This window comes from Zingiber officinale, chromosome 3A (genome assembly GCF_018446385.1).
Source record: "Zingiber officinale cultivar Zhangliang chromosome 3A, Zo_v1.1, whole genome shotgun sequence".
Lineage (NCBI taxonomy): Eukaryota > Viridiplantae > Streptophyta > Magnoliopsida > Zingiberales > Zingiberaceae > Zingiber > Zingiber officinale.
Window position 1 is genome coordinate 94095735 of NC_055990.1, and position 21221 is coordinate 94116955.

At 38.2% G+C, this 21221-nt stretch overlaps 1 protein-coding gene across 1 annotated transcript; it reads right to left on the bottom strand.

Annotated features, from left to right (window-relative positions):
- Window positions 1-12304: 12304 nt before the first annotated feature.
- LOC122052063 lies at window positions 12305-21221 on the bottom strand. The gene is made up of 9 exons (XM_042613454.1): window positions 20822-21221; window positions 19662-19762; window positions 19209-19557; window positions 15512-16375; window positions 14298-14352; window positions 14151-14212; window positions 13956-14062; window positions 13781-13868; window positions 12305-12918 (listed from the first exon to the last, which is right to left on the bottom strand). Exons 1-9 carry the CDS (start codon window positions 20957-20959, stop codon window positions 12601-12603), a joined length of 2082 nt encoding a protein of 693 aa, XP_042469388.1. The 5' UTR covers window positions 20960-21221; the 3' UTR covers window positions 12305-12600.

Consider the following 21221-nt stretch of genomic DNA (forward strand, 5'->3'; position numbering starts at 1 on the left):
TTAGGTCAGACGTCCAATCTTCTGGGTCTAGTAGGTTTCCGGAACTGTCTACTGGTATTTTATATGGTCTGGTGATGCTCATCCACTGGTCGAAGTCCGTCTTAAGATAGACTTCCATTCTCTTCTTCCAATACGGGAAGTCATCCCCGTTGAAAAGGGGAGGACGCACTGTGTTGAATCCTTTAACTTGAGACATTTTAATCCTGCACACAAGAAAAAATAGACAAGAAAAAGTCCCAAGACTTGGTCTTGGATTAGCAGTGTGGGAAGACAAAAAATGAGAGAAAGATCTAAATGATTGTTGCATAAATTTGGATAACGGAAAAAGAATCTTTCCAAAAAAAAATTAGATTACCGGTTTGGAATTATGTGAGAAAAAAATAAAAATAAAAAAAAACTTAATAGAAAGTTCACCCCTTGTCTGATTGGTGGTTGCACCAAATCAGAGCGGTACCTGCTCTGATACCACTTGTTGGATCGTAAGCGTTCGATAGAGGGGGGGTGAATATCGAAAACACGTTCGAACAAAGTAAACGCAGTGGAAAAGTAAAACAGTAAGCCAAAGCGAACAAAAGGATTTACTTGGTTCGGAGCCTTTGGCAACTCCTACTCCAAGGCCCGCACACGAGGGTGCTTTCGATGGGCAATCACTATCAATTCGAAAGATATTACAAACTAAGTAAAGGAATTAATAGAACGAAAATACCGACAAACTGAAAAGAAGTAAACTGAAGACAGCGCTTTGTCGGAGTAGCCTCAAGGCGTCGCAGGAGCACAGTAGAGTAGAGAGTTTTGAGTTGTTATTGAAGCTCCACCCCTGCCCCTTCTTTTATATGAAGCTCGGGGTGCCCCGGATCCCTTCCAGGTGCCCTGGTGAGACGTGGCAGGTCCAACCAGCGAGCTCCACGTGGTGACGCGCAATCGGGATAAAACTTGCCTCCCTGGCGCCCGGATCCCTTCCGGCCGCCCGAACCTCCGGGCGCCCAGACCACCTTTCTCCAGAACAGGTCCTTCTCCTGCAAGACAAGGTTAGTCTGAGGCAAGTATAATAAATTTCCTGCAAAACAAAGTGTTAGCACAGTTCATAAGTTTAACATGAAAAGTATGACATAGATTCCATCTTTCCGAGACCGGAATCTAGTCACGATCTCGACTTAGATATCAGAAATGGATCTAAGCCGGATCGACGCCTAATGTTCCCTTCCCGGGAACGCGTCCTCACAGTCACTCCCTTCCAGTGACTTACCTTCACTTACCTGCCAGACGTCCGGTCAGCCCTTTGACCCGTCTGGACTTCTTGCCAAGCGTCCGGTCAGCCCGTCGACCCGCTTGGACTTCTCGCCAGCTATCTGGTCAGCCCGTCGACTTAGCTGGACTTCTCGCCAAGCATCCGGGCAGTCCGTCGACCCGCTTGGACTTCGTGCCAGACATCCGGTCAGCCCGTCGACCTGTCTAGACTTCGTCTGCACACTCGGTCAGAGTGTTAAATCACAACAAACCTAACTTAACCTGATTTGTCATTCATCAAAACCTGAGTTAGACCGTTAGTGCTAACCGCACCAACAGTTGTTTCGGATGACCAGGAACCCAACAGGGTCATGCTGATAAAATAGATACCAAAATTAATTTAAGGGATAACAGAGAACAGAATACCCAAAATATAAAAAGGGATAAGTTAAGAGAGGAATTAGGTTTTCTTTTCTCTTGTCCGATATTTTTCTCCTTCTCCCGACTGCGCGCGGCGGCTTCTCTTGGGCGGAAACGAAGAAGGAGCTAGGGCTTCTCTCTAGTGGCCGACCAAGGACCTAATCCGAAGGTTTTCCACTTCTTTACGATCACCTCGTCGAGGAGAGCGCGTAGACGCGAGGAGATGCCAGAATTTCGAGCTTCTCCGAAAACCCTAGAAGCCTCTTTTCGGTTGTAAGTCCAAGAACAAGGTAAGTGCTTCTCACCTGCAGTAGGAGTAGCTCTTGGAGTTTTGTTTTTCCTTGTTTCCTTTCGAAACATGCTATAAGGAATGGTGCTTTTGAGCTTGCTGCCGTGAGTCTCAATTCAGATTGTTTAGGTTTGGAAAAATGAATGAATTGTTAGATTAGGCATGTGGTCTAGCATTTCAGTTTGTTTAGTTTTTCGTTATAGATCTTTTGTTATTAGTTTTTATGCATGCAGTTTTTGGAACCGTTGTTTGTGTAGTATAGCATTCCAGATACAGATTCCTTTGTTAAATCCGAATAAGAACAACCCATAAATTCATGCCAGCTTTAAACCTTTTTGCTGATTTACTAAGTATGAAGGGCTTGTTCTTCTCTTGGTATGCAGTCTTAGATTGTTCATTTTCAGTCAATAGGCATGAATACCCTCTTGTAGCCGTGCAGGTTGTTCTTTTGGCTGGCTTTGTTTGGGTGTGAAGAGCCTATTATTTGGCATTACAGAGCTTTGATTTCTTTTGGAACTTGCTGGACATTAACAACATGTGATCAAGCATTTAGTTCTAGTTTTCTATATATATGCAATGAATACGAACAGTTTTTTTTGCTTGTTGTTTAATTGCCGAGGCATTCTTCTTATTAGAGGTATTAACAGGTAACAAGTATTTTACTTGAAGAGGCTAGTACCCGACTTCCGAGGTTGTCATTAAACAAATTCAGGTGACCAATTCCGAGGTCTCGGCCCTGGTAAGACCGAGGTCTTCACCCTCGTAGGACTGGTGGTTCGCCACCCCAGTCTCTATTAGGGAGCGCGCTTTGGTACTACGCCTGGGCCCAAGAGGAGATTTATTATTATTATTTTAAAGTATAAGAGTATAAGTTTTGGGAGGGAAATAAACTTCACATAGGATTTAAAAAACCAGCAAGTTTAGCTCTTTTATTCTAGCATGTTGTTTAGACTTTCTTACTGCTATTTGCAAGCATGAGCAACCTTACATGTTTAGTATTTCAGTCTATTTTGATTTCTTTGCTAGCTTGATTTCTTTGCTAATATTTGCAAGCATGATTTCGGTTCCCTTATTATCAGATGAGCATGAGTAGCAACTTTTCTTCTAAAGCGTTCAGTTTCTAGATTTCTTCTTGTACACATGCATATCCGAGTTTTGTGAGTTAGATAGCGCTTACTAAGCATTCGCTTATAGTTGCATTTCCTCTTACTGCAGATAAAGGAAAAGGAAAGCTATAGTGAAGGAATGCGACAAGGAGGTGCAGGATGGATGTGTGATGTTTGGACTATGGAAGCCTTGGGACCTTGCTAAGGAATTTATTAAGATTTTGTATTTAGATTGGTTGTGAAATTTAGGTGGATTAAGTCCTTCTTGCATTATTGGAATCATTCTTTCATGTTGATGGTTTATTCATAGAATGTTTTTATGTATTTAGAATTCTTCCATTTAAATTGCTATGCACATTAGTTCCATTATTTGAGCTATATCACTGTCGCATGCATGTGCGGATTGATATATTTTAGTTGTGAACAAATGCATGAGTAGGGTGTTGAGATGAGTCATTTATGTCTTCAGCTGCTAGTTAATTGTATGTTTCGAGTTTCATAGAGTACTAAGTGTTACTATCAACATGTGAGCAATATTAGTTAAGTAAAGTTTATAGCTAAGTAACGTCCCACCTTCACAGACTAGTAAGAGGAGGGTGAGGTCGTTACATTCAAATTAATAAAATTAAGTTATCTATGCTTAGTCAAACTAAATGGAACACTTACTTAATTTGACTAATTAAGTGAAATATACTACCTCGTGGTATACAGCTAGTAGCTAACGGTTAGACATTTATTTAAAAGTAAATGTTTATGCTTGAACATATGTTGTTACTCATACTTGGACTCTAGGACTTTAAAACTTAGAGAGGTTTTTGACATTAAGGGGGAGTGAAATTTTAAAACTATTTTTAAAAAGACAGAAACCAAGTTTTTGCTAAAGTTTTTTCAAAGAAACCATTTACTTAGTCAAGTATTTTAACAAGAAAATAGTTTTAAAATTAAGTTTTTATCAAAATGTTTTAAATCTAAGGTTTTATCAAAATATTATTGAAGCTAAAAGTATTTTTATCAAAAGTTTTTTGCTTAGCTTAATTTTAATTAAATATTTTAAAACTAAGCATTAATCAAAATCCTTTTTAAGCTGAGTACTTCAAAACATTTATAAAGCTGAGTACTTTTAACTAAGATAGCATCAAAACCTAAGACTAGCGTCAAAATTCAACTAAGTCATTTTTTTAGAAAAAGCTGAGTTTTCAAAGAATTTTTTTCAAAGTATTTCCAAATTAGCTAAATGTGTTTTTAAAGTACTTATTTTCAAGAACTAAGTTTAACTAAGGTTTTTTTAAGTACTATCCTTCCGTGGAGCTTAAAGTTAAATAGAGTAAATATAATTTTTATATTTACATGTAAAACAATCTTCTCTCTAGTTAGTATTTTTTTTTTATTTATGTCAAATGGGGAGAGAAAAGTCAAAGATAAGAATTTAAATATAATTTTAATAAAAGGGGAGCATAAGAAAGCTTTTACAAAGTGTTGTAAAGGGGGAGCTATAACAACTTGTACTAAATGCAATTTACATTTTTGCGGCATTTCTTGATTACATTTCTTCTTGATTATCTCTTTATTGCTTTATGTTTTACTTAACTTTGAATTATGTTGCCATAATAAAAAAAGAGGAGATTGTTGGTACGGGAAGCATCCGACGATCGAACCTATGTTTTGATTATATTGAAGGGTTCAAAGTTAAGTTGTTTTGTTATCTAACAAAGTTCATTGAGCTTGCAAGAAAGTCCTAAGTTGCCTTAAGCAAAAGTCCTAGTGGATTCTAAGCAGGTGGAAAACCCTAGGGGGTGGTAACCCTAGGTCTTAGGGGGAGGAAACCTTAGGTGGTGGAAAGAGTCCTAGCTGTGATTAGGCGGGTGGAAAATCCTAGCGGGTGGTAACCCTAGGTCCTAGGGGATAGTAACCCTAGGCTAAGGAAAATTCTAGGGGGTGGTAATCCTAAGCAGAAAGTTCAGTCGGTCTGGAGGATCGATCTGGCAACAGGTAAACTCTCTTGAGAGGATAGGTAAGGACGCATTCCCCGGCGAAGGAACAGTAGTTATCGGTTCGACTTAGGATTTTTGAGAAATCCGAATTCAGAACCGAATAGTCCGGTGGCTATCAAATACCTATATTTTGTTAGTTAGAGCTCTAGAGCCAATCATTTGATGATTGTTGTATGGACTCATTGTATCATATTTCTTATGTATATAAAGGCATTTGTTTTTGGTTATTATGCTTACTTGTATTAGTGTCAAATAACTAAGTATAATAGCATCCTTGAGTAGAAGTTCTTACCTATATTAATCGGTTAGTTGAATCGATAATGAGATGATATAGGGAACACTACTCTTAATCATTCCTAGTCAAGTATTACCATTCAAGGACAATGTTAATGCGACTAGACTAGCATGTAGGTCAACTCGATGACTTGATCTCACAAGTCATGGATATGGAGATATCAAGTTGACACATGGGTATGCATTGGAGAATGTATACTGAATGACCCGCCATGAGAAAGTATCATGGATCGTTATATGAGTGTCATATACTTTCTCATGTAGCTATTAGTATGACTATTAGTCCTTGGACCTGAAGTCACCATGGTTCCCTACATAAGGAGTTGCATACTTTGGCTTCGTCAAACGTCACCCGTAATTGGGTGGACTATAAAGGTGATTACTGGGTATGTAACAAATTATGCAGAGGGATGTGAGTGATGTAGATAGGATCTATCCCTCCTATATGACGGGATTGACATCGATATTCTTGATAGAGTGAGACCACTAAGTGCATGACCATGCCCAAATGAGTCAATATGAAATGTTGAGCTCATTTGATTGAGTGAGTCTACTTGGGATTCAAGATTTAGATTGATTAGAGGATGACACGGTCTATGCCTCACATTAATCAATCTAGATGTCTAAGATAGAAGGACACTTGTCATATATTGTGAAGAGTCACAATTAGTAGTCACAAGGTGATGTTGGATCTCAACATTCTTGTAACTTGGGTAGTAATGATGTGTTGCTAGATACCGCTCATTACTTATGCTTCTAAATGAGTTTAGGAGCATTGTCAACGTTACAAGAACTTATAAGGTCACACACAAAGGGCAATTAGATGGAGATTAGGTTCATTTGATGAACCTAAAGGATTAGGTTCATGTGATGAACCAAATTGGATTAAGAGTAATCCAAATTGAGCTAATTGAGTTGGACTCAATTTGGTTCATGTGTTAAGTGAGTCTAATTTGGACTTAGACTCATTTAATTAATTTAATTCAATGAATAGAGATTCATTAAATTAAAATTGACTTGAACCAATGGTTAGATTAGATCAACCAAGGGAGAGAAGTGGTCAAGTTTGACTTGACTTGAGAAGAAGATGAAGAGTCAAGTTTGACTTGACCATTTGCCACCTCATTGGTGAGTTGGCAAAGAGTGGGCCAATGATGATGCTCCACATCATCATGGTTGCTTAAGTGGGATGCCACCTCATGGGAGTTACCAAGAGTTGTGACTCTTGGCATTCCATGGAGGTTATAACCCCTCTTAATGTGGTCGGCCACATGAATTCAAGTGTAAGTTTCATTTTGTGTTGAAACCTCCTTCTTCTTCCTTAAGCTCTCAACCTATCTCCCTCTCCTCCTCTTTGGCCAAGACTTCTTGGAGTGCTAGCACACTCAAGATTTCTTCTCCATCTCTTGCTTGTGTGGATACACATAGAGGAGTATCTACTTTGATACTCTCGACATCCGACGAACCTTGGACGAGCGGGATTAAGCGAAGGGCTTCGCATCAAGGGTAAATTCTTATCTTGTAGATCTAAAGTAGATCTAGGCTTAGAAAACTCGTACGTGAAAGTTTTTACAAAATTTTAATCTCCGCACGGATCCGGTGGCATGGGAATTTCGGGGTTTTTGCAGCCCGAAAAACCCAACATATTTATCTTGTTTTATTGTGCTAAATTTGTTTTACAGGATATACTTTGTTTGTGGACTAATATACCTTGCAAGAAGCGAATTGGGCACTTTTGTCTCGGATGAATAGTGCTCAAGGCGTCTCCATGGAGATGGAAAGCGCCTTGAGCACGCTGGTCGTAGGATCCATGCGGCAGCGAGCGAAGGCGCCTTCGAAGGGGCTTGAAGGCGCCTTGGACAGTTGATGGAAGGCGCCTTTGGACGGATAAGCAGCGAAGACGCAGGAGCGTATTGACGCTGCGGATTCGACAGGGTGGAGGCGCCTCCTATAGCTGCTATAGGAGGCGCCCTCCACTAGCTATTTAAGCCCGGTTCGAGCAGCAGCCAAAATATAACAAGAACTTGCAATCCTTCTTCCGTGTACTACTAACAAATCGATCCGGTGAAGCCCTAACTCTACTCCGACAACCAGAAGCTTTCAATTTCAAATTTCCTTGTTGTTGGTATAATTTAGTGCTTTAATTATTGTATTCTTTTGTAATATTTCGGAAGTTATAGTGATTGTCCATCGAAAGCACTCTTACGTGCATGCCTTGGAGTAGGAGTCGCCATAGGCTCCAAACTAAGTAAATCTTGGTATTTGTGTTTGAGTTTAATTATTCCACTATGTACTTACGAAACGAAAACGAATTCAGCCTCTAGCACTTTTCGATCCTACAATCTTTAGTTTTGTCAATTTTAGTTTCATCCAAATCATCCAAATTTGTATTCTCTTCATTCTTATTTTCTATAAATTTCTCATTCTCATCACTTTCATTTCTCATAAATTTTTCATTTTCATCATTCTTGTTTTCAACAAAATCTTCATTTGCATTTGATTCATTAGTTAAAATTTGAACTAAGCTTTCTGTTATGTTATGTGATTCTTTACTAAAATATTTATTCAATGAACCTCTTAAACTTTGGACTCTCTTTTTCTTTTTTCTTTTTTCTTTTTTCTTTTTTCTTTTTTGATATCTAAAGAGTTGTTTCATAATGATAAATATTATGAACAATAAGTAATAAGTAAAGAACAATAAAACCTAATATGGAGAATTTTTCTTTGATTCAAAATCCACTTATATAAAGTATCCTGCAAGTTCATAAAAATACACAACAATTCAATTGTTTACATAGAAGAATGTTAAGGTAAATAAATATTTAAAGTCATTTGATAACTTTAGTACTTGATGACAATAGCTTAGTAGAACCTCCAAATTTCCTAGGAAAAAACTAATGATAAAGATAAATTACTGTAAAAACTTGACACAATACTCAAAGTAAAATTAAAAGAGGTGGAAAGCCTCAAATATATGAAGTAGCACACAGTTTATGCAAGATGCCTTGTGAAACGAAATAAAATATGTTCAAGGTAAAAATAATAATAATTACGTTGACATACACTAGTGAACTATGGCAAATGATAATTTTTCTAATAGCATATCACATTGCAGACTGATAAGTGATAACATAAGTTGAGGACTAAGAGTAACCATTTCTTATTCAATTTAATTAATAAAAAAATAACCATTGATCATCTTTACAATACTAACAAACTTGAACATCAAGGGCAACCTGTCATCCATCAATAAGAGGAATGATCCCAGGTTTGGTTAATTTTGTCTTCTGTTCACTTAACCTTTTAGTTTTTTTTTTATTATTTGCAACAATTATCTACAAACTATTAAAAGAACCATTGATCCCAATCAAATAATCGGCAACGGGAAAAGGCGAAAAGCTCACCCTTGCTTGCATTGATCAAGAAGAATCGGCAGCGGAAGCAGAGAACCGACAAGGCAGCAAGGAAATCTAAGAGCTTTGACCTGATTGAATTGTAGACGATGTTAGGGAAGAAGAGAACCGACAAGGAAGCAGCGGAGAAGCAAAAATGAGCAGTGAGGGCGGCAAAAGCACCGTCGAGACACCATCGATTCGTCGAAGCCTAATGAGGATGAGGAGCCAAAGGTTTCTCTTTAGTCTTCACCAAACTAAAAAATTGATAATCTCAATTAGCCTCACTGACTATCCTTGGGATAACCAGCCCTACCCCATAAAAAGTTTCCACCAACCATCAGGGTAAATCAGGAAACATACGCGACGGCTAGCCCAGAAACCCATCATCCTTTAATTGTGCCCTCATTTGGAGGAAAAATTTCTACAAATACGTCATAGCTGGGATCAAATCGCAGGTGCTTGGGTGACAACCTGGATGTCCTACCGTGACACCATAGCCCTAGGGACTAAAAAATGATAATTCCAGTTAGCCTCATTAACTATACTTGGGGTGACTGATGGCAGTCGTCTTCTCGCATGTCACTAGGCGCTCCAAATTAATAAAAATAGGGAACCAAAGTACTCAAGAAAAGAGATGTAGTAACGAGTCCCAAGTCGTATTTTTCCAAGGATAACTAGTGAATGTGTGTGAATTCTAGTATTGATTCAAATTGAATTTCCATCAACAACGTCAATTAAGCTCTTCCATTTGATTCACATTGCAAATTGAATTCTTCTACAATAAAAAAATAAGATCAAAGAAGGTTCATTCTCATCTAAACATGATCCACTCTCTTTTCATCAAATTAGTATCAATTAAATTTGGATTCTAATGCACCATTAAATCAAACAATTCAATTTTTATATTTTCTATTCTTAATCACAATAACAAGAAAACTCAAAGGTTCGAACAAACTTGTAGGTACCTAAATATTATCCAATTCACAATTACAATCTAATTCAACAATTAAACTCAAAAGCTCATTCTCAATAACAATGAACAAAGGTAAACAATCAAAACATCAAATTAAGCATCCAACATTTAAACAAGATCATAGTCACAAAGATTGATTGTATAGAGCACGGAATTGCTAACTAAATAACAAAAACCTACAAACTAACAGTAACCGGTATTGTAAATTCAAAACGGAACATAGATCAGTTACAAAGGTTCAACAAGGTCGGGGTTGTAAGCAAGAAATCAAAATTAGAATTACAAGAACTCAAACAAAAATTAAATTGCAATGTAATGATTCAGATCTGAAGATCTGAGCAAGTTTAATGAAAAAGAAAACTAAATTGCAAGACAAGTAAATCGTTCACAACTTAAATCCATGCTTCAGCTTCTTCACTCTACCAAAAAGCAGAGTCACCTCTGAGAACAACCTTCGGGTAATCACTGGTGAAGATCCAAGCTCCCAGCTAGTGCAGCCTTTCGATCACAGCTTCTGGGAACGCCCTTCGAGCTCACAGACTGGTTGGCACTCTCATTGCACGAAGAATAGTAGCTCAATTCTGGAAATTTGCATCACTCGATTGATTGATCAGTTCAACTCGAGTGCAGCAGATGAAATGGAAGTCGTAATGGAATCGGAAGCTTCTGGGAACGCCCTTCGAGTTTCGTTGGCTGATGGAGATCTCAGATCTTGGGGAACGCCCTCTATCTGGATTGCGGACGAAAATCAGAAATCGAACTCACGTACTGGGGAACGCCCTCTGCTGCTCTTTGATCTCGGACGACGAACGTTGGCAGCTTAGGAATCACCGACGATGAAGAAAACTTACTCACGGATCTGGAAATGGAACGGGAGCTGCGGGAACGAAGATGAACAGTGGATTTGTCGCGAGAAACGCCGAGCTCGAAGGGCACTGTAGCTTCTCGAGCCCTTTTAAATCAACCTCAAATCTGATCAACGACTAAGAATGCTCTGATCTCATCTAACGGTTCAAACTTCTCAGATCAGGGTCAAAAGCTCTAGATCTTGATCGATAGCTATGATGTACTTCCTCTTGGCTTGGATGGACCAGATCCTTGACGAATGGCTCAGATCTCTCCAATCTTCAATGAACGGTCCAAATCGCTCCAAGGCTTGATCGACTTGTTTAGTCCTAGATTTGAGCCCAAATGTGGTCTGATATGAACGGATCCATGACCCTTTTAATACCTACAAAGAATATATCAACTATTAGCATTAAATATCATGATTAAAGGCTAATTTGTAATTAAGTCTAAGATCAAATACAATTTGTTAAATGTAAGGTAAATATTAGTTTAAGCTATGCAAAGATCATTAAAAACATGCATTATGAATCAAGATAATGTAGCAAAATCATAGTTATCAACCGGCTCGACCCAACGGAAGTTTCATATCGGCCACAGGGTAAATCGAGATGTGCACATGGTGGCCAACCCAAAAGTCCAACATCCTTTGATTGCGTCTCCCATTTGGAGAAAAAATTCCTGCAAATATGCCACGGTTGAGGATCGAACAGTGGGTGTCTAGGTGACAACTTGGATGCCCTACCGCAGTACCATAACCCCGGGGATAAAATGATAATCCCAGTTAGCTTTATTGACTATCCCTGGGGTGACTGGCCCGACCCCACGAAATTTTCCTATCGATCACCAAAGTAAATCAGAAAGTCCACACAATGGGCAGTTCAAAAGTCCAACATTCTTTGATTACATGCCCCATTTGGAGAAAAAAATTCTACAAATACGTCATAACTAAGGATTGAACTACGAATACCTATGAGACAATTTGAATATCTTACCATGACACCATAGCCCTTATGAGTTGAAGTTGTTAAGTTTTGATACAAGATTTAGACAATTTAAGTGATCTCTAGCTCACAATCTAAAGAGTAATTTGATGGTGCAGAACCCATTGAATGAATGGTTTCACGAATAACACTTGGTATTTAACTTCACAGAATCCATTCATACTTTGGCGCATCGCATATATACACGGTGACAAAAAAATGATTTGTCCTCCCCAAACTAACACTAAAGAAGTAAATCACACATAACTACTAGTTTTAAACAGTTGAATAATACATAGGAAGTGACAGACACTCAACTATTAACACAACTAGTAACCTTAGACAGTTGAATAATGCATAAGAAGTGACAGACACTCAACTATTAGCTAAGATTTAATCCTCAAACCTCATGGTAACACCATCATCATCATGTGCTAACTAATTGTCCATCCCGAAGAGACTTGGCACATATATATACACAACACTACAGAGAAGCATTCAAACTTCTTAGAATCCATTCATACTTTGCCATATATGTATATACATTTATACACAACCCGAATTGGAATAACCGTGAACAGATTTGATACATATATGAAGCTCGATTATCTATCAAATTTGAATACTTTTGCGATGAGAATGTTGAATGGTTTCAGAAACTGAAGATAGGTAGTTTGTGAATGCTTCGCCATGAAAATGCTGAATGGCCAAGAGATATACCTGTGTGACTACAAAATAAGCATACTGTTATTGATCACCATTGCAAGTAATCCACAGATATCGAATTCAAGGAGTATAATGATACCAAATTGTCAAGAGGGCGCTAAAAAATGATCCAACTGTGAGACTTCCTTTTATTTACAGAAACATTTCTAGGCACGACTAACCGATGCAATTGACGGATGAGCAACAAAAAGTTGAATGAATTGACTCATCCTAAAAAGCTTAGATCTGTAATCGCTTGCTAATCAGTCTATATAGGTTCTGGCTAACTTTCAGATCCCTGCACTTTGTTTCGCATCGGCAAAACAGAGTCAAAATGTAGCAAAAAGTGGCAACCGCGCAGATGAAACGAGCTAATTTGAACCGGAGAGCCCAGCAGCAGGTTTGGGGGCAGTCCGAACATAAGTGAGACTCCTAGCTGTTGGAGACTGCACATCGGATGTTTGAGAAGGTTTAGCATCCTCTCCTGAGCCTGAGGGCACGGTCGACGTTCCACGCTTCCATTGCAAGCTCCTGGCGCCAGGTTTGATTGGCAGGCGTCCTCTGAAGGTACTAAGAAGTAGGCCTCGCGGATATGGCCTTCGGCCAAGTCGAGAAGGAAATGGTGGTGCATGAGCCATGCGTGGCCACGGTAACACAGGAGCAGCTTCATAAGAGCTTCTGCGAACAACCTTTAATGAACAACCAGATAACCCATGTCAACATATTTATATGTACGCTAATATGTAGATCATCATCAATCATTAATACGTGTTTGTCCAACTGTATTTGGTCAGCTACAAAAATCGTAAACCTCCATTAAGCTCTATAGAAGGCAATATGTTGCGGGAAAAAAACCGACACTACAGTCAAAAAACAAGGATGAAATTTTGACTAAAAAGCACTGAAGTTCAGTAGCAATGAGCAACTCAACTATTTTACAATCATTAAAAAAATAAGCAGAGCAAAAAAAAAAAAAATAACAACCGATGAGTGACCAGCAAAAGCATAGTTACAAAACTGAACTGAGAATCGGATTGGATGAGCCAAAGGTTCGGTGGATCAAATCACAAATTGACCTGGACATCAATCCAGTCAAATTTGTTAAACATAAAGGGGAGCTTAGGTTGCAATGATAAAATTGTTGCTGTGTGACTTTGAGGTTATGGGTTGAGTCGCGAAATCAGCCTATTGTAATGCAAGGTAAGACTATATACAATAGGCGGACCCTTTCCTAAGACCCCACATTAGCGGGAGATTCGTACACCCGGCTGTCCTTTTCTTAGTTAACATAAAAAATCTACCTAAATCTTACTTATAAAACATCATATTTATATAGAGCCAGTAAAAAAATAATTTGTTAGCGCACAAGGAGAAAATACTGATACAAAAATTAGAATAACTTGCGAGTACTTTATAAATGGAGGAATCAAGGTTGTTATTGGATGTATTTGCTGTTAGGGTAGGTTAAAATATGAAAAGGAATTATTTGCCTATCCTAATTCAAATACTGTAAATTGTTTATTGGTGTTTTTAATGATAATGGAGGCTTGCCTTCAGAATCCGGGACATAAATGAAGTGCCGTTCAATGACAATGCTGAATCTGCCGATTCTTTCTTTAGGAATTCAACATATGCAGACCTGTTGAAAGACAGAATTTTTTTTTAGAATTTATGTGTTGAACTAGAAATAACAAGAAGAATGATATAAACTGCTCTTATTGTTTACCCTGTGGGTTGACCAGTAGTAGCATCTGTGATGATGATTACTTTAAGCACGTCTCCGAACTTGTTGAAATGACGAGAAAGTGTATCTTTAGTTGCAGCAAAGTGAACCTGTAAAATCCAATCAACGCAGATCAATTCCACTGCTTTCCAATATTCACCTGTTTGTAAAAGAGAGGGGGAAAAAACAGATACTTGCATTGCTAACAAATAGAGTTCGAGAATCTCCATCGTCCAAAGGACGGCCAGTAACATATGAACCTATAATTTGAAGAACTTGCTCATTAATCATTAATAGTAAGCTAGTTGTGATTCTCAGTGACATAAAAGTTAGAATTCAGTATACCTGGTACCAATAATTGTTTCTGAGTAGATTGCCTTTGATCTGCATGTTTAGTTTCCTGTAGTTATCATTGTATAAACAGACAAGCATGTTACATAAATTCAAATCACATTAAAAAAATGGAAAAAATAATAAATGTGCATGAATTACAAAGCATGTCACTTGAGAATAAAAGTAGATAATATAAAGTCTCTTCACGAACAAATCACTCCAAAATCTAAAAGATTTGCAGGATGCTAATGTAGATGATCAGATGGAGTGGAACTGTGGTACACCGTATACTAAATCAATAAACAAAGAACCCAATATCTACTAGACTAGTATGATGTCAAGATTTGGCTAGACGTCACGAAATTAACAAAAACTGGGCTCAAGCCTGGAATAGCTGTTCCCGCTTAGCCATTTGGCATCTTCATTATGCTCCCGTACTAGATACCCAAAAAACCCTTCGTAAATTAAAAACAGTTGGCTAAGCCCAATGGGTTGTCCTAAAGTTGAGTATGTTTGAAGATGGTTAAAACAAACAAGTCCAAGCCAAGACTTTAAATACCAACCCCTGTCAAAAAGACAATTAAAATGTGAGCATTTCAGCCAGTGGACCATAAAAAATGCAGAGCGTGGTCACCAATCCTAGCAGGATTGATATAAGACCATTTGGCAAACACCAATCAGAGAATGACATTATCTAGCCTTTCCATCCTCATTTTTTCTTAAACAAACATTGTTTCTGTTTAAACATCCACTCAACTACTTTCCTAATGCTTGAGGTTATATTATACTGATCAACTGGAACCTTCTTTACTCTCTACTAGCATACCAATAGTTGCATCAGACTAGTATTTTTTTCAAGGATGGATGATAGGGATACCTGAAATTTGATTCAAAGTTTAATCAAGAGTGCTCAATATGCTGTAAGGTCTGAATGTGCTAGAAACTTGTATGCGAGAAATTTTAGGAAATACAAAATGAACTGTGCTTACAAGGCTCTAATGTAAGGAAAGATCTGAAGAACTAGTAGAGAATCAAAACCTAGAGCACAAACTTTATACATCTCCCCCTCCCAAATCTAATATTTTCCTATTGGCAATAGTTAGAATTGGACAAAACAGGATGATGAAAATAAAGAATTTCAATTTCTGCCAACAAAAGAAAGTGATTTGGACTACAATGAGCACAAAACTAATTGGTTGATGCTTCACGTCGACAAGCACACTTACTGTCATATTCTGAGACGAGAAAACATCATTGTCCTTTAGAAAGTTGACATTCTGGCTTCCTGCACCTTCACTGTTTCTTGCAGCGACTTGATTCTCTACCTTGGGATCATCACTGGCAACTAGATAATGGATATGTTTATGTGTTTCGTTAGCAGAAGTACTCATAATCTTCTTGGATGTCAAAGCTAGTGGACCAGTGCCATGTTCCTGCTCCAACAATCTTTTATTTGATATTTCTTCAGCTACAGCATGAGGTTGCATGATCATTGACTTCACATCTCTATTAGAAGATGAAGTGCCTAGCAGTGAATCTTGATCTGGCTGGCTAAGGTGGCTAACATCAACAACACCATCACATTCATTATTATCTAAAACAAAATCATCAGCCACATCAGTCTCTTTCTCTAATATGGTCATGTTGTCATCAAAGTTAGCATATTCATTTCTGTAATGATGATCCAAATACAGTGGCTCTGAAACTTTATCAATAGGATCATACTCACCGTCTTCAAGATCTAATCCAGTAGTAACTGGCAACCGGTTAACACTCTCTTCCATCTTTTCATCATGACCCAATCTATTGAAAACACTACCAACTGGCCTAACCCTGGTTACATCTTCAGCAGCTTCAGCGGCAGCTTTCAAAGCAATTGATAGAGTACCCGGTGCTCTTAATTCTGATTTTCTATGGAATTTTGCTTCTAACAGAGAATTTGTAGTGCATGTTGAAATTACTGAGCAAAGTCTTTTCGAAGCTGGCTCAACCCTAGAACTTGACTGTTGCACAGCCTTTACAGCATCTCGAACGGCAAATTGAAGAAGCCGGCGTGGAGCACCAATTACAGGATAGGAAGCTGTATATCTCTGTCAATGATGCATAATAAGCAAAGGAAAGAGCATTTAAGATAATTACACAATGTAAAAACATTAGGGCAATACATTACATCAATAAACAACAAGTATAAAATTCTTCACATTATCAAGGATTAAACAAATACAAAGTAGTTCAAACAATTCAACATTATAAAATTCATTATCCCAAGTACAATTTATATGGGAATAGTTTTACAAAATGTAACAAAATGGTGAATGGACAGGAACAGTTTTACCATTCAATAATGTTATGATACTAATAAGATCCTAACCCAATTTCCTTTGATTTCTGCAACATATTTGCAACCAAAAAAAAATTTATATATACACACATATAACGATGTACTTTAAGGGACATTTTTTCCATTTGCTAACCTATAGTGTCATAGCACCCCACCTCCCCAACCAACTCATTAGCAAGCATGGCAAGGGATGAGGAGCGCACATGGGTGATGTTCTTTTGAATGGAACAAGTATGAGTTGTTGGGTTGAATGACCCAGGCAATTTCCATATAGGGATCAGGAGGTTTGATTCAATTATGAGATGGAACAGACTACAAAAGTTACATGTGCTGTAGTATAGGATTGAACATCAATAAAATTTCAGGTTTTCTTAAAATTGTTCTCCCTTGAGGTTTTAGAGTTCCAGAATCCCAACTACCTCTAGAAAATCTTATTTATACTCATCTAATGAATGTTAATTATCTGCCATCAGCAATGGTCCGATCTTGTCTTTGGCATGCTTCTTTTTATGTGAACAAACTTGCTCATTCATAAATTAGCTAATTCTCTGGAAAATCATACTTTCACTGATGACTCAAAAGAAAGAAAGAGATTTGGAAACTAAACCATCAAATATGCCAAAACCTTCAGGACTCCATTTGTATCAAATAATTCAGCTGCAGATGATGAATAAAGTTTTTGATACAGAACAAGAGTGGGAAGTAGCGAGGACTGGGGGAAGAGAAAGTAGAGAAAAGGTGCAAATGAAAAAGCATAATCAATTAAATATACTAGTCCAATTACTATATAACATAGTCATTAGATAGTTGCATGAAAAATAGGAATTACACACTAAACACAAGGTCCAATATAAACCAATTATTGATATAAATGAATGCTAAATTTAATTTATATTGCATCATTACCATTACAAGCGGAAATTGACTTTAATGAGCTGAATCAAAGCAATGAAATGACTTGAACATGAACTTTAAAGTGTGTTGCTTCTTGTAGTTTATTGTAGGCAGCAAGCAATTGGATACTCAAAGTCATGATATGGAGTAGGCAAGGAGCATAGTGTCCTTTTTTAGTGATGAGATACAGCAATATAAAAGTGTAGGGAGATGCAACCATTCTATTCTAGTGCTGAGCAGCATATGATGTAACAACTGGCATTAGTGACAATTAGCATCATTCAAGTGGAGGGGAAGGGGAGAAAGAAGAGGAAGGAGGAGGAGAAAAGGATGAAGAAGTGGAGAAAATGATGAAACATTAGGCTCATTTGTTTTGCCTAAAAATGCTTTGTATGTATAAAACACTTTCTAAGAAAAATTTTAAACAATTTTTGCCGCAACCTCCTCCACCATCAAAGCCGCCTTTCCAAAGCCCCCATGGATTGGTGCAGTTGGTACATGCATGTGTGTTTGCTCCAATAGATCTTGGGGTCAATTCTCAGTGGATGCAAAATATCTCGTTGAGTGTCTAGCCCCCATACAAGCGCAAGATGCACCCCGCCCCGCCCCGCAGCATGATTTACCTGCCTGTATCTAGCCACGGGGCCAGCGATATTGGGCCACTTTGGGGGAAGTGATATCATCTTTTGCTCCAAAAGCCACCTTCCCAAAAGCCTGGGTTAGAATCTAACCTTGCAGGGAGCCTAACCGACAAGATGTTCACCTCACATCCGCTGATTGTGTGACACAAGTGCGAGGCTACATGAGGGTTCGCAAAAGGCTACCAGTGGAGAGGGCTCTGTTGGAAGGACAGAGGATCAGTGGAAGGGCAGAGGTGATTTTTTGGCTTTGTTCTAAGATGGCATGATATCTTATCTTAAGGAGAGATGGGTCATATAGGTGATTATAGTAAGTGCAAGGATACAAGCTAATACAAAGTTTTGGAATTGTGTGAATCCAACTACTTCGTTTTCATCAAAATAAAGCTGTTTTTTCCTTTATAATTTCCCACTTTGTTGCTGTGGAGGACTTGCAGATTGCAAAGGACTGCAAGTCAAAGCTTGCAAAATAGAGTTTGTAGCTAATAAGGAATTCTGTAATTTACCCTTCTTGTTATCTAATTATCAGAGCAATATTGTGAATGTCAACCCCAAGTCAGAATTAAAAAAATGGTAGGTTGTTGTAGTCCCTGTTGCTAGAAAAATACTTGTCAACAACTTTGTGAACATAAAGTTAAATAGTGGAATAAAATTTAGGAACCTAACTCTAAATAGCTGAGAATCATAGTTTCTTGTATAGAGTCTTTTAGCAGAGAGAATTGTTCACCTACAATGTAGCACATGGTCACAACATGATTAATACGATCAAGGAAGTAGGATGGTGTCTGCTCAATGGGGAAGGAGATGATACAAAACTGGAGCAGGAAGAAGAGAGAGAGAAAAAGAGGATACCCTAAAAGAATTAACTCAGAATCAATGATATAAGGCATTAGACAACGATTATTCACTAATACAACTAAACAAACCCAGTGCCCATACTACACCTAGTCACCAATTACTAGAACAACCCATTCAATTAATTTGGTTCCTACAACACTTTTACAAGTGAAAAGCACAGACTACCTCAAAATCGTACAGAAAGTTATGTACCTGTGGGTGCTCATCATCTCTGCTCCGTTTTCTCTGAATGCGAGCTGTAGGTGAATGTGACTGCCCAACAACATTTTGTCTAGACACTTCCTCCTCTGCGTGCAATATATTGGTCACCACACTCCGAAGAGGAAATGCTCCATTATTATCCTTTGTTTTCCCTTTCCACCCTCTTCCATGACTATTTCTAGTGTTCGTATCAGTTTGAGCAGTAACTTTCTGATCCTCCTGAGAATTCTGCCTTTCAGACAGTACACAAGAAATGGGCTTAGACTTGGCCACTTCATCAGGAATAGATTGGTTCGGTTGTGTATACAAGTGTATATTTGACGATAGATGATCCCACAACCTATAGAACAAAGATTTATAAATAACAGTCAATAGACAAGAAAAATATTAGAATATAGTTTATGATGGAAACAAGTACTCTTACACAATGCTAAGAGTCCATACCAGGAAATAAAAGTGTCACTATCATCCCCCAAAAACACATTCAGCTCCTTCCTAGCTTCATCTTTGCTACGACCATTCCTAAGCAAAACTACAACATAATCCTGCCAATGTGAAATTAAAATGCAAGTTAAGCACTAGACAGAAAAATAAAAAAAAATTAATACTTAACTAGCTAAATTAGTAAAATGTTGTAAAAATAAATAAACGGATACAAAAAAATGAAAACAACACAGTAAAACAGCAACCGAAATTCTTCCATCATCCATGTACATTAACAATGGAACTAAATCTTTGAAAATCGAGATTCTATGAAAAGCCAAAAGTTGAAGAGGAGTCAGCCACTCAAAAGACCAAGGAGAAAAAAAATGAATACATGAGGCACAAATGAGAGAATGAGAGAAAATAAGTTAGCCTTCACTTTCACTGATCCCAGTAAGGTGACCACAAATGGCACAATGAATAGGTGAAGTGCAAGAGATGGAACTTTCCATCTGCTGAAGCAATTGGTTCAGTTTGTAACAATAGGAAGTGTGTCCCATGCTAACATGGCATAGGCTTACCATTTTGTCTCTCAGACCATTACCCATTTAAGGTCATATGTGACAATTGATATTACAATATAATGTATAGAAGTATTAGAGGAAGCTACATGTGGTGACACTCAAGTATGAGGAAAATTCTGTGTCATCATGAGGGAATTATTTGACAAAGGCATAGTTGTTAGTGCAAAAAAGTGAACTTTGGCATGTAAAAGGGAAAAATTATCATGGCATTGTAATTCCAATCACAGTGCAAAGTCAGTGGCATAAAGTTACTCGGTCAAATGGAACATTGATCCCAAAGATTTAGACGTCAGGTGAACATTGTCACACGATAACATAAATAGAACAACTTTTATTGAACTATCAAGCTAAAGAATCATCTTATAGTAGCATCCACTTGTTTAATCCTCCAAATTTTGATATTCATATATTAGCAGGGAACAAAAACGATCAATGTCTCCAAAAAAACAAAAACTTGTTTGTTTGGATTAGTTGTTTATATTAGAGGTTCAGTTTTCGTTCTCTCCCAAACTAAGGAAAAACAAAGCCTTTCATTCGGTTAAAACACCAATGTCTCAATCCAAACATGAATACAAGTTGGCGGGAACAAAACCTTACCACGAGTGTACCATCAGTATAATCGCCCATGAACTCTTTAAGCTTCTCCATTACCTTCGCATGCAGTCTCGATAAGCCATCCTGACTGAAACTGACCTTAAACGTCCGGTCATATCCGGCGCAATCGGGCCCGCCCATGACCGAGTAGAAAGGCGATCAGATCAAAACCCTAATCCACCTTTTTCTTTCCTTTCTTTTTTTTGACGGCGACCGACGCGTAAAACAATGAACCTATTCGCGACACCGAGGCGAGGAGTTAACGCGAAGCGGGAAGAGGCGGGCGGCGGCGCAGTCGACGGCCAGCTAATGCACGGCGGCGGAGGCGTCGACGGAGCAGATCGGATTGGATTAGGGCTCCGCCTGGGCTCGACTGATTCGATGGTGAACTCGCGGCCTAATC